This window comes from Siniperca chuatsi, linkage group LG9, assembly GCF_020085105.1.
Source record: "Siniperca chuatsi isolate FFG_IHB_CAS linkage group LG9, ASM2008510v1, whole genome shotgun sequence".
Lineage (NCBI taxonomy): Eukaryota > Metazoa > Chordata > Actinopteri > Centrarchiformes > Sinipercidae > Siniperca > Siniperca chuatsi.
The window spans coordinates 6,262,621-6,276,891 of NC_058050.1; the positions used below are offsets into that span (position 1 = coordinate 6,262,621).

Here is a 14,271-nt window from a genome sequence, read left to right on the forward strand (position 1 = left end):
AAACGGGAGGTTTGATATGGGCCTATAATTGTTCATTAGTGAAGTTGGGCTTGATGACTGCAGTTTTCAGGGCCTGTGGGAAGAAACCTGAGAGAAGAGACGTGTTGACAATTTGTAGAAGATCTGAGGCCATGCAATTAGAAACATTTTTGAAAAAGCCTGTTGGCAAAATATCAAGGCAGCAGGAGGAGGATTTCAGATGTTGCATAATGTCCTCCAAGTTTTTATAGTCGATAGGATCAACTTGCTAACTCTTTCTTTCTACTCCTGATGCTGCTAACATTTTTAAAAATTGTACAGTTACAAAGGCTCAGCAGGCTATCATGACCCTTTAATGCAGCCCCATCCCAGTGGCCTACATTTATGGTCTCAAGTCTCTGTTCACCCAAATGATTCATATTGTATCCAAAAAATAAAAAATATGATGTAATTGTGCAACTTTTTGTGACTGAACAAAATGGTAGCTGAGTGTTTAGAGTAATCATCCCACATCAGAAAGAGCCCAGATTTTATCCCATAACATCATCTGTCACCTGTGTGATTGAAGGGCCCTGAAGCAAGACACCAAACCTCTCCCTTCCTCAGTGAGATGAAAACTGTGCGACCACATGTCGGTCCAAGTATGAAAGAATTAAAATGTTTTTTCATGAACCTACTCTCCATGCTTCACTCCATTCCTTGAATCATCCATATTAATTAGCTGTGCTAGTTTAGGAGCCCATCTATCTTTCAGAAGCTTGATTCATAATTCAAACAGGAACTCGAAAGATCAACTGACTTGTTATTTTACCACAATTAGATGATTGCCTGTTGTGGTTTTCCGCTCTGTAGCCATCAACTTCTTTTCTGTCAAGAGGGGAAGAATTTGAGAAGGGATGATGCAGTAAAATAATCGGTTATGACATGCTGGTAGTGTTGCATTGTGGGCCACAGGTGGCTTACTATCATGAGGAGAGAGTGCAGAGCCTCAATCTGTCACCATGTCAAATACAAGTACAAAAATTCAGTGGTCACTGTCAGGGATTCAACTGGAGGCTCTACTATGTAGAGTATGTGTGTATTGGGTCAAATAAACATCTGTTTTCTCTCTCCTTGTCTGTGAGTGTGTGTGTTCCGGGCCTTGTAGTACAGCCTGCAGATGTTGTAAGTGTGAATTTGGCTTTTCATTGGTGCAGGAGGTGTAAGCCACTGGGGGAATGTTACTTTGACTGATTCACACACTGTAGAAGTCTTTCTCAACTTGTTTACCCCAGGATTTATTTTAAAAATCACATTTATCCTATTCTTTTAACTTCTAAAATCAGCCAACACAGTAAGATCACTTGTTTTCAGTGCAAATTAGTTGATGAATCTCCCTGTCTGGATCAGAGCATGTAATCTTGATGCTAGTTGAGTGGTGATTTGCCTTATAGGGATATATTGTCATCTTTTTATTTTGAATATCAAGCAAAGTTTTAAACAAGTACAATTGATTCAGCCTGTTGGCAATGTTTGAAGACAGTGTATTGTTGCCTTACTTGTTCCCAGCTATATTCCACTGGACTGTTTCTAAAAGAGTGGAGAGTCTTTGAATTCCAGCATCAGGCAGGATAAAGTGTGAGAACTGCCTCAAGACGTTTGCTTTTGTATTTGTAGCTGAAAACTATAAAATGCTCAGTGGCGTAATCTGAAGCATGTGAGAGATACTGCTGTTGCCTTTTGATTCATGAAAAAGCAATAAAAAATGTCTAAAGATTAAACAGAGATTATAAATAAGGAGCCTTAAGAGGAGGGAGAGGAAATGCAAGGTCAATATTAGAACAACAGATGCATCAAGAGAGGTCCTTTGGATTTTGAACAAGTCACAGACAAAGAGATGGAGCTGACATATGAAAATAGAAATATCTTTATTATGCATTTTTATCCTAATATGCTGTTAGTATGGTTTTATGGAAAAACTGATAAGAGTTTGGACATATACTAAAACAGCATGGACACAGTATTATTCTGTGCCTAGAGTATTTCCTTAAGTTAAAACATAAGTTAAAAGTGCAATAAGGCCTGAAAACTTAGACAGCAGCGAAGAAAGAAAAGACAAAGTGCCTCATTTACCAAAGGTCCTTACCCACACATTTTTCATTTAAGACAAAGTAAAACAGCTACCTGGGAAAAATCCATATTAATGTCTTCAATACTGTGTGATCAATTTCTTAAATTATCTGAGGCCCAGAGTCCTCAGATATAATTTTAATTTTTTCCCACATCTTCTTAAATGATCCTCAGAATCAGGAATAACGTCAAAGATAATTCGTACCCCCGCGGAGGAGATTATAGTTTAGTTTCTCTGTCTGTCTGTCAGCAGGATATCTCAGGAACTTTGGAACAGCTTTCTGTTAATTTTGGTGGACAGGATAGCCTCTATCCAAGGAACAGATGATTAGATTTTGATGGTGAGCCAGATCCAGGACTTCTTCAATTAGACAAATATAATTTTTAGCTGTGACTATAAAACTAACAGAGGTAGAGACTTGATTTCAAATCCAAAAGGTGTGTTTGCAGAGTCACTATCAAGTGCCTTCTTTTTACAAATGAAGCTCAAAGAGTGAAGAATTTGTGTGATGGGAACTGTGCCCTCTTTTATTTCATGTCTTTGCCTTTCTCAGCCAAGTGGTGCTTTACATTTGTCTCAGGACCCACATTTTATTCAGAAGAACTGCCTGTTCTATTGTTTTCGTTTTGTCCTGTTTGTGATAATGGGACTGAGGTCAGGAAAACAAGGGCAAGGGAAAAGCAAGGACATTTCCTCTGGAACTGCGAATTATAGGACATTATGAAAAGTGAACTTGTTTGAGGTGTTTTAAGCCTTGTAGGTGTGGTTGACAAAAAGTAAAATGGCTTTGAGTAGGACTAGAGCATTGCTGTAGGTCCAACTCTTGTTGATGACTCATGTCCAGCCGTTTTTGACTCAAACTGCTCCAACTGTTGTTTTGGCTCTTTCAAGGGTTGCTCTTATGATAATCATCTGTTTAGATATTTTAGATTTTGTGATCATTAAGCTACTCTCATTTGTACTATGTGTGTGTGGAAAAAGCAAATATTGATACATTTTGTGAATGCAGGACCAATGTGTGTTATTGTTTCACTCTTTTATTGTGATTTTAATTTTCTTAAAGAAATAGTATGACATTTTGAGAAATGTGTTTGCTTTCTTGCCCAGAGTTAGACGAAAAGATCAGTACCACTCTCACATCTAGAAATGGTTAGCTTAGCTTAGCATAAAGACTGGAAACAGGACAAAACAGCTAGCCTGGCTCCGTTCAATGGAAAAAAAAAAAAAAAGCTTAAGCTAAAGCTTAATGTATATTTTGTTTGTTGAATGCAAACAGTGACAGAAATGTAAGAACAACACATTGTGGTTTTACAGGGGGTTATGTGCTGGAGCATAGTACCTTTGGACAGAGCCAGGCTAGCTGTTTTGTCCTGTTTCCAGGCTAAGCTAAGCTAACTGTTTCCAGGCTGTAGCTTCATATTTAATGGACAGATATGAGAGTGGCATTGATCTTCTTATCTAACTTGCGAATAATCAGAATCAGGTACTGTTTCTAGCATTGTTCTGCATAATCTCATTATAACTAATGTCTGATGACCTCTTTCAAGCAGACCTATCAGACACACTCTAATGACACCTGACACTGATGTTATGAGGACAGACATGTGTCACAGCATCACAGCCCTCCTACCGCTGATCCTAACTGACCTTCTCTTTCCTCCCTCTCTGTCCTCTTCTGCCCTAACCCCACCCCCTGTCTCTCCTCCTTCTCTCCTCCTTCTCTCCTTTCCAGATGCAAGGTGTGCCGTCCCCCCCTCCTATCATCATCACCATCATCGCACCCACGCCCACTCGTTCCACGCTCCCTCCTACGACCGTCCTGCTCACGACCGTCCCTCCTACGACCGTCCTTCCTTCGACCGTCCCACCTACGACCGTCCCTCCTACGACCGTCCCTCCTTCGACCGTCCCTCCTTCGATCGTCCCTCCTTCGACCGTCCCTCCTACAACCGCCCCTCGCACGACCGCCCCATCTACGACCGCCCCTCACACGACCGTCCACCCAACGACCGCTGGAAACCCGGTCTCTGTGTGAGCTCCGGAAATCAGCTCTACATGTTGGACCAAGAGGAGGTATTGTACTCCATACACCAGGAATACACTGATACGGATACAGGTTTTGCACATATGGGTTGGAACAGGTTGAAAAAAATGGGGCATTAGTATTAGATAATCACAAAATTTCAACGGGACACTTATCATGTGAGAAAAAATAAAACCCTTTGCACTGATAGAGAACTTTAAAGAGGACCTACCACTTCTACCACTTCTGCCTGAGTTTAACCAAAAAAATAAAGGTTAAATAAAGGTTAAACAACCTTAAGCTTAACCTTTATTTAACCTTTATAAGAAATATTTCCCTCTCCCATGATGCAATGCATGTATTAGATACACATAGCACACACTTTAACCCATATTATACAGTACATACTTACACATGCCACTTAATATATTGAATAATGGTACAATAACATCACACATTACAGGAGGGTTAACTCTCTTTGCTTTTACTTCAAGCAAGGCATATTGCAATGTGATGTGTTACAGTTGCATTTCATGTATGAAATGTGCCATATAAATTAAGTTTATTATCATTATTATTATTATAACTAGGCTTGGGTTCTGATTCCAATTTGGATCTGGCCACTTGAAGGCAGTGCAACAAGCTGTAAACATAACCTTGATGTATTATCACCTCATAAAGTTGCCTATTTACACATCCAGCAGACACAGAGCAACATATCATTTATTTGTGTTTTGTGTCGTGTTTCTGGCCACTGGGCAAAATTTAAGTCCAATATTCCCTCTACTTTTAGCTCTGTTTTGGTCTCCACCAACGGTTGAAGGAAATACCTGGCTCTTCAATGCTCCACGATTTTAACTAAATAGAAAATATAAAATCCAGAGGTAAAATATTTGCAATGTAAATCTTTGCTCATAAATATTAAGTCATTTGTAATGTAATTCTTGGAAGTTAAACATAAATAGACTGTAAAAAGGTTTTAAGATGATTCTTGACAAGCAGATTTGATACTGCATTCAGATTCTATAAAATTATCCAAACTATAGTTACAGCTAGTTTGAAAGAGGTCCTTTATTGATCAGTATGTGAGGTGTATCTCTACTCTGGTGTGTGAACATAACAGAAATATTTAGCACAGAAATATTTCACAAAAAACTTTGGGTAAAACGGAGGTTGACAGTGTTCTCAGCATAGCCTGTTATAAGATAGTTTCACACAGTCTTTGTGCTACTAAAGGACCCCACTTTTCAGCTAATTTTTGTTAAAAAGGAGGTCTTAGAGAGAATGTATCCAGAGTCTATACCAGAAGCTCGAGCTTCCCTGGATCGCGGTCGCCTCAGGCTAACATTTAACATTTGTGGGTTCACTTTCAAGGGCAGTTGTTAATTTTGTGGGAAGTGCAGATTGAGGGGGGTCACAATGTTTGATTAATTGCCTAAATGATCAACGATCAGGCGGATGGGCAATCGGATGGATTTCTGGCATGTCCAAAAATTTGCAGTGTGTCATGCCAGTGAGGGAGAGTGGCAACTATGGAAGGACCCAAATGCAGACATGCGAGGCAGCAGTATAATTTCAGTGAATTATTGATAATTGAAGGCTTACAAGCAGGTATAGATAAGGAGGAAGGCAAGAAGGCACAGGTTCTGGCTTGAAAGCAAAGGCATGAGGCACATGGTAACTTTGACAACTGGCAAGGAGTCAGTGGAAAAGGTCTGGTTAAGTACTGCAGGGCTGACGAGGGAAAGTGGAAACAGGTGAGCAGGTGGGCGGGGAAGGTCAGGTGACTGGGACTGGCGGGAAAGGGGTTATTTCAGGGCAGGAGGGAGTGGCTGGATGTGGAAGTGAGGTGACTGGGACAGGAGAAAAAGACAGAAGGCATCTGGTGGACAGGAAGAGAACGGCAATGAAAGGGTTTGAGGAAGTGGGAATGTGGCTGTAGGGAGAGGCCCAGAGGCAGAATATGACATTGTGAGCATCAAAGTCACAGGTTTTAAATGCTGAGAAAGGCAGATTAAAACTTGATCAATAAAAATGCACAGTGTCTGCCCAAATTTTATGAATAAAAAAAGACTAATACCCTATATAAAGGCAATACAGACTTATAAATGCAAAGTACATCAGCCATTCTTTAAAGGATATTTAAGGATAAAGCCTGATATATCTCATTCCTCTGTGCAATGGACCTCCATTGTTGTCCAAAAACTATTAAACATACATACATGCATACAACATCATTACCAACATGGGCACTGTAGTTTATTTTGTATCATTCCAACACACACTGTCCTAGTGCCATAAATACTCAGAGAGCACCCAATGTGTATTAATCCACATCTGAAAACGATGCACTATTTGCTCCTTTTCGAGTAATGTTTGCTAAAAAAACTATAGTGCCCAGCTGTTTTAGGAAATTACTGCGCCTTTTTTAAAACCTATTTATGTGTGACCCATTTTTGGAGATTTATGTCTTCAGCAGGAACCAATAAGCTTGGTGCTGAGTTCCACAGACAGGGTCAGGAAGTCGGAAACTATTGAGAGACAGACTGACACATTGGTGGTTTTGGTCTTTTTGAGGGATTTGTTGACAATTAGAAAAATAACACCAGCCTTATTCTTAAATGGTGTAAAGCGGAAATCCAGAACATTTTCTTTTCCAGTGCCCTGTCTTAGTTTTGAACAGAATTTATCGGCATTGTCAACCAGACCCTGTGTGAGCCGTGTCTTATTAGCGTAATTAGAGTATAGAGAGCACCTCGAACCAGGGTAAATGTGTTGTTTCTGTGTTTTACAATACTCCACCATGTGGATGGATATGTTAATTAGTTATTAATTTAAAAACAGTACGAATATCAAGTTTAAAGTGCTTCAGGGTCAAGGTTTCCCTTAATAGTTTTATATAAATGTAACTTACTGCTTACTTATTGGCTAGAACATTAAAGTGCCAGTTAAAATCAGACATATATGTAGCTGGAAATGTTTTAAATGAAAGCAGTATTCTATTTCAGCAGATTTAGCAGGAGTTCTGTTTGTCAGCTGTTTTAACAAATTCACAGCTGGGGAGCTTCACAGTGAAACCGCGATCTTCTGCTGTTAAACCAGCAGAATATAATTGTTGAGGAATGAGAGAGAGCTCTTTCTCAATTATTTTTTTTCTGTGTTTCCCCAGTTGATTTTCAGATTACTTGAAGTGGGCATAGCAGTATGTTAATGTTGATTAACTTGACTATTTTTGTTCCTATAATGTACCAAACACAGATAGCGCATCAATGAACCTGCAGCTGGTTGTGAGTAAAATCTCATCTTGCTCTGTAGGCCAGGAGAGGGTACTGTTCATCAAGTTTTCTACCTCTGCTTTGCAACAAAACTACTTCTACGCACAAAATTACACAGTTTAAGCCAAGACTGCTGATTCATAACACCACTTATAACACCACCATAAATGGATCGAAGCCAAGTGAAATCCATAGGTCACTTCCCCAAATTTAGCAGGTCTGTTATTAGACCATATATATGCTGATATATTGTAGTTTTTAATTTGCTTTAAAGCCCCTAACACTGACACATCAGCGCTTTATAGAAGAACAATGGTGTCGCTGCATGTCTGTGCATTTGGCAATACAGTTATTCTGGTGTTTTATTATTATGTTTTATCTTACTTTTATTGTATTTTATTGTTATCTGCCTTGCTGTTTGATGTATTTTATGTACGTATATATGTTTATTATACTGTATGCATTTGTGTATGGTGTTTGATTTAAGCCCTGCACTGAGGCAAATTCCTATGTTGGGCAGTCAATAAAGTAATGAATCTATATGTGGCCAGTCAAAGCATACTGGTGGCGACTTTACTGTAGTGTGTGTACACGGCTGCCAATAGTGTTTCAACTCGTCATCACTCAGAGGAATAGAGCGTGCTGTGATCCCGATAAGCGACCTGTACTGCTCTGGAGGGATTGAATGGAGAGCCCAGTTCAATTAATCAGAGCCATATCCCTGTCTAATTGTGCCAATAAGGCAGCAGCTGTGAATGGATCAGAGGCAGGACTGACGTGCTGATAGCTGTCACCTCGGCGACGGTGAAAGGCGTTAAAGATTCATGCCTGCCACTCACCTCATGCAGAGCGGGTGTGTCTCTCCTCTCTTTTTCACGCACACATACACACATTCACTCTTCAATTTATTTCCATTTGTTTTAGATGGCTTCAGTGGCTTGTCAAAAAAGCGATCATACTGTACGTTTCCACAGCGGAGATATGGAGGATCAGTGGAGGACCTCACTCTTTATCCTCACAGGTGTTGCTGCTTCCTGCACATTTTGATATCAGCCGATCTTAAATACACACCTTTCACCTGTCTGATTTTCTGTTTGCTTATATGCTTGGCATCTGAGCTCAGCATCACCTGTCCAATCCCTTGCTCTCTCTTGTATCTCGGCCACCTCCAGGCTCAATCCTGGTTTTAATGCCCTCCATCGATCCATCACTCTTACCCTTTCTCCTGTTCTCTCTCTCTGTTGCCTCCTATCTCTCTCCTCTTTTTATCTAATCCGATTGTTGTTCCATTTCTTCTTTCTCCCCTCCTACCCTGCTCAATCTCTCACTCTCTGCCTATCTCCCTCCCTCCCACCTTCTGTCTCCATATTCATTGCTACCACACTTCCTCTCTCTTCCTCTGTCTCTATTGTTCTTACCCTCCCCTCTGTCTCTTCTTCACAGTTTCTCCCTCTTTTCTACCCTCACCCTTTCACCTCATCCACTCGCCCACTCTCTTCCCCTCCTCCCTCCCTCTCTCCCTCTCTCTGGGGTGACTGGCAGGAGTCTCTGGCTCTCCCACAGGCCACCTGTCTCTGTCCTCCTCACAGCTCCATTCACTTGCTGCTCTGTTATTTATTTTTTTTGTTTTATGAATGATGGCCATCAGAAAGACGCAGGAGAGACGTCCTCCCGGAGAGCCCGAGGTGTCGCTTCGGGGAACAAGACTCCTCTGTGTCTGAAATTTGTGTTAATCTTGCGCCTGTGTAGCTCTTGACTCCTGGTGTGTTTGGTTCATTGAACTGTTTCCTAGTGATTTTAGTGGAAGCACTTCATAGGGCTAGAATGGGATTACACCCTCACTGACATACCAACACCCCTGGCTCATTTCAATTGCCAAGGATAATAGATATGCTGACAAGATGTAGTATCAGAGTGGCATGTTTTGACACTGTGTATCCAGGGCAAAAGTTCCAAAAATGCCTATAAAATTAAAAATGATGAGGCAAAACATGCCGCCTATAATTACTCTCCTTTTTTACTATTTTACCATTTTTTTTCTTGATTTGACATTCAGTACTCACAAGTGAATGTGACCATGCTATCTCCCTTGAGCTTCTGTATGTGATTGGTAGAAAATTCTTTCCAATGCAGTCTAAGCAAGAAAAATTAAAATACGTTACATAGAAAACAAGCGTGCATGCTTGTCTTACAATAGGTTTGAATCAACGCTTCTATGATGCAGTCGTAACAGAAATTTAACATAGACTTCAGAAAGGTACTCATTTATGCAGGGATTATGCATTAGATTGCATAATATTGTGCAGCTGTGCTGCTTTTTTCTACTTGAAACTACACTGAAAATGTATCTGCAGCTATGTTGGTAATTGATTAATGGCATAAATCAACTTTCACTTGAATCATTTTAGCTTCTCACTTGTGAGAATCTCCTCCTTTTCTCTGTCTTATGTGATAGTAAACTGAAAATCTTTGGGCTTTAATTTGAAGATGTCACCTTGGGATTTATGAAATAGTAATATCCATTATTTACTATTTTCTGACGTTTTATAAACCAAATGATTACCTTATTAATTGAGAAAAGCGACAGATTAATCACTAACGAAAATAATTGTTACTTGTGGCCATAGTCACAAGTGTTGTGTGTGAGCAGCAGTGCACTACTGCATTCATGAGAATTTAAAACTAATTCATAGATTGACTAGTGATTGATAATAGTTTGGACCTCTAATGTAATAACTGGATCATATTTCACTTATTTTAACGTTTAACACATTTAAAGACATTTGCAGTAGTTTAGGAATCTGGGATTTGTTAATAAGTAGGCTGGTTATAGATCTCCTTACCACTTGGGAAAATCTGGGTTTAAAAAAATCAGTGCAGGCAATGATGAGATTAAGTAATACATTTTCTGGATCTGCCATTTGTTTGACTTTTTTTTAAATAATCTGTGTGAGATCTTGATCTGTGAGTATTCCACTCCCAATTTCTTCACTGCTCAATCTCTCTGCAGGCTGCTCTGCCTCTTTCTGTCCTGTAGGGGGGGCAACAGGGCTGGCAGTGATGGCTGCCTGCCATCCTCTCCTCCTCCTCCTCCTCTTCCTCTCAGCTCACATTAATCTGAGGTGACAGAGTTTCATATACCACCGCCACGCACCAGTGCCCTGTCCCCCAAGTCATGTGTCTGGGCTGCGCTCCCCCAACTGTGCCAGTGTTACGCAAGAAAAACTGACATGGGGCACAAGCCTTGTTTAGCCTGCAAATGTTAAAAGGCGTTGGGGAATATCAACACTATAACACACTGAGAAGTAAATGTAGTGCTGTAGCAATTTAAAATAAATAGGATTGTTGAGTACAATTTCATCTTTGGTAAAAGATGTCCATGTTGGTGGTCCCATTTGCAGCTTTGATACTGAATTTGAAAGCATTAGTGCATGAGCCGGTCTGCAAACAAGCCACAGCACCTCAGTGGCTTTAGCCTGTAGCTACTGTTTTCACAGTGCATGAAGAGGTGGATAGTATGTTTGCTTATGACCCTGGAGAACACATTCAGGTGGCTGTCGTGTGGGAGTTGGAGGGATTAATTATGTAATACATGTAGGTGGGCAGTGACTCTCAGAAGAGAAGAGAAAGGTTGATTGTTTTAGTAAGATGGCTGACCTGAATCCCTGAGGCGATGTTAACAAAAACTCTTGGTATTTGAGTAACAATTACATGCCATTTGAATTAAAATTGTCACTCACTCAGAAATGAAATATTTTTCAAAAGGTCATCCTGTACATACAAGGGTTTAAATGGCTTTTATCTCAGCATTTTGATTAATTCGCCTATCCCTGTGGATAGTGTACAGTTTTTTTTCTTCAATACCTTGGAGGCACCTAAAGAAAGAGGAAAACTAGGCCTAATTTGTCTCCTGCCAACTTACCGAGAGCAACTGCCAGATCTCAATGACCTTAAAAGCAATCCTCTGCCATTTATCAGTTTTATTAAGAAGAATTGTTCTTGGCCAGGTCTGTCTCTGTGGGATGTGGACACTTATGTGTGGTTTGAACTTTTCCTATGCAGTTAGCATCTTCAAGTACACGTAATAAACCAACTCAACTAACATTAACATTCTAATTATTTATTTGATGGTCGTATTCACAACAGCTTACAGTTCATACAATAGTAGAAAAGCACCTTACTTTGCATGCATCTAGCTAGATGTTTCTGTCACTTCTCTCTCAGTCCTCACTGTTCAACATTATTCAAACTGTAACCAAGTGACACTTAATCTTGCTCAAAATGGATTTTACCTGCATAATTTTTACAGGTAAACAAACTACACTCACGTTACAGTTTCCTGCGTATTTACATCATATGCTGTTTTCATGTTATGTACCTTTAACTCTGTTTTCAGCATTTTGTATGTTTTCACATCAAGTGAGGACATTATGGTACTGTCTGTGTTGAATAAACGTTTTCAACATCTGCTAGATTAATATAAAAAGTTAAAGACAAAAACAAGGAACATAAAGTTAGATTTTACTGTACCATAGCCAACTACCACACTTTTTCCCACCTACACCTATTGTATATCACAATATATGGTACATTGAAAATTCTTGTCCCCAAAGTTCTTTTCAGACATGCAAATTATCTTCCATTGGTACTGTGTGTGAAAGGCCAAAAATGGTCAAAATGTCAGCCCTATTGGCCTGCTCACTATGTGTGTGAGTGTGTGTATGTGTGTGTAAGTCTATGTGTGTAATTCTGTTAGTAGGATCACTGTGTTTTTTATGAAGTCTGTAGCCAGTGCCTGAGGTCAGGAGGAGGAGGAACATCTGTCCGTGAAAGAACGTTACTGACGGTCTGAAGGACAAATTGTGCTTTTGGCCAGCTCAACCGCCTATCATGATGCACGGGACTGTGTGTGTGTGTGTCCATGCTGAGGTGAAATTTATTTCTGTATTTGCGCAGGTGCATGGCCAAATTTTTGTGTGTGTGTCCTAATGCAGGTTTATGTGTTTGTGTGTGTACGTGTGTGTTTTTGTGTTTGAGCCAGAGTTAGACAGCCTGCAGTGTTTGATTACTACCCTGTTAAGAAATAATGGATTGCACAGTTTTCTCACATTACACACTCATACACACTCCCTCACTTTTCTTTCTTTCTCACAAAGACATGTACTTCCTCTCTTTCTCACACACACACACACACACACACACACACACACACACACACACAACCATACACAGTGTCCCACCATATTCCTCTGCTCCTCACAGCTGGGCCTGAGGAAGCAGTAGTGACATATGGGTAAGCCAGCCTGCAGCATCGCTCAACTCAACCTGCCAAGCTGAACAAAAACAACCTCCTCCCTCTTCAGATCAATGGCGCTCCCTTCCCTCCCTCTCCCTTCCTCTACCACCATCTCTTCCTCCCTGACTCCCTCGTCCAACGGCGCTATCCTATCTACTCATTTCTCTCCATGCCAGGACTGGCACCGTCTCGTGCAATGTGGCACAGTTATGGGCTTCTGACTGAAATTTGACAAGCATGTTCATTTAAAATTTTATGATTGTTAAAATTTTAATCAGAAATGATCGATTCATTCATGGAACTATTTTGTGAAGTGTTGTAATTAACTTTTTTGGATGTAACCACTCATCTGTGCAAGTTACACCAGTTAGAGAATTGAGAGAATGCTGTTTGATAAACCCCAGATAAGAGGCAAGAGCTGAATCAGTAATGCACATATGTGTTACAGAAGTTGAAAAGAACGATAATTTAGTTATCTTATGAGTAGATAAAGAGTGAGGTAAACATAGCATGTGAGACACCATGTCATGTACACCGTCAGTTGAGCTGCAAAATCTGGTGATAATGGTGGAATTTAGTGAAATGCTAGTGGAACTCTATGGACACATGATTAGGATCAACACTGTAAAAGACAATAACGCCTTGCTAAGTCTTGTCTGTGTACCCATCCAACATTTGGTTATCTTCCCAAATAATAATCAGTAACAAATAGTGACATCTAAGTTTAAAAAGAGCTAGAGTAGATTACACAGTAACAGTTCACAACCATGCCATATTTTTGTTTGGGTAATAACCCAACAGAAATAAAAAATAATAACGCTAACACTGGGTCAAAACATCTTCCTTTCTTGGGTGGTTTTCTAACCATGGGCACTCTGTAAAGTTAGCCCATTATTGCGTTGGTGCTAAATTGAACCCAGTTGGGTCAATTTTGACCCAGTTATTTTTAGTATTAGTCTGTCTAAATCTAATGGGCAGATTGCCAGAGAATTTGCTAATTATATTCATGCTTTTACAGAGAGCCATTTTGATTTTAATGACCTCGTGGCACCACTCTCAGGATAAACTTTACATTGTTAGCCCCACTACTAGTAAGGCTCTACATGCGTCAGTATGCTCCAAATAAAGTGCTTCTCAGATTGTCAAACAGCATCTGAAAACCCCTCCCAGGACACCTTTCCACAATCGAAATTGGGGTGGGCTGCATCCGACAATTTTCTAACTTTCTGAAACAGATAATCCAATAGGTTCACCCACTTCCCGCAGTGTTTGGCCAGGTATGCAGAGGTGAGAAAGTATGCAGGATTGGACATGTCTCTCAAGCTCTCTTTTTTTACTCTATACACAATTACCACCATCACTTTTCCTGAGTGCAAATGAGTGAAACACCATGAATGTCATTGAGGAGATAGTGTCCAAAAGTGTGTGTCGTTATCCCAATTGTACCAAATATTGCATCTTATCCCTCTGTATCACGGAAGGTTTTTTGCCCAGCCTCAAGTTTGGCCATTTGGAATAGGTAAAAATACCAGTTAATTTCAAGCCTCGCCTTAAGAATTGTAATTATGTGGTTTGTCCTGTCTAGTGG

The 14,271-nt window shown here is 40.2% G+C and overlaps 1 protein-coding gene across 1 annotated transcript in view; it reads left to right on the forward strand.

The window, feature by feature from the left end:
- Positions 1 to 14,271, forward strand: part of syngap1b (synaptic Ras GTPase activating protein 1b) — a 137,765-nt gene that overhangs the window by 31,486 nt on the left and 92,008 nt on the right. Inside the window, 1 exon segment of the mRNA XM_044207783.1 lies at positions 3,822 to 4,162. Coding sequence (XP_044063718.1) covers positions 3,822 to 4,162 — 341 coding nt within the window.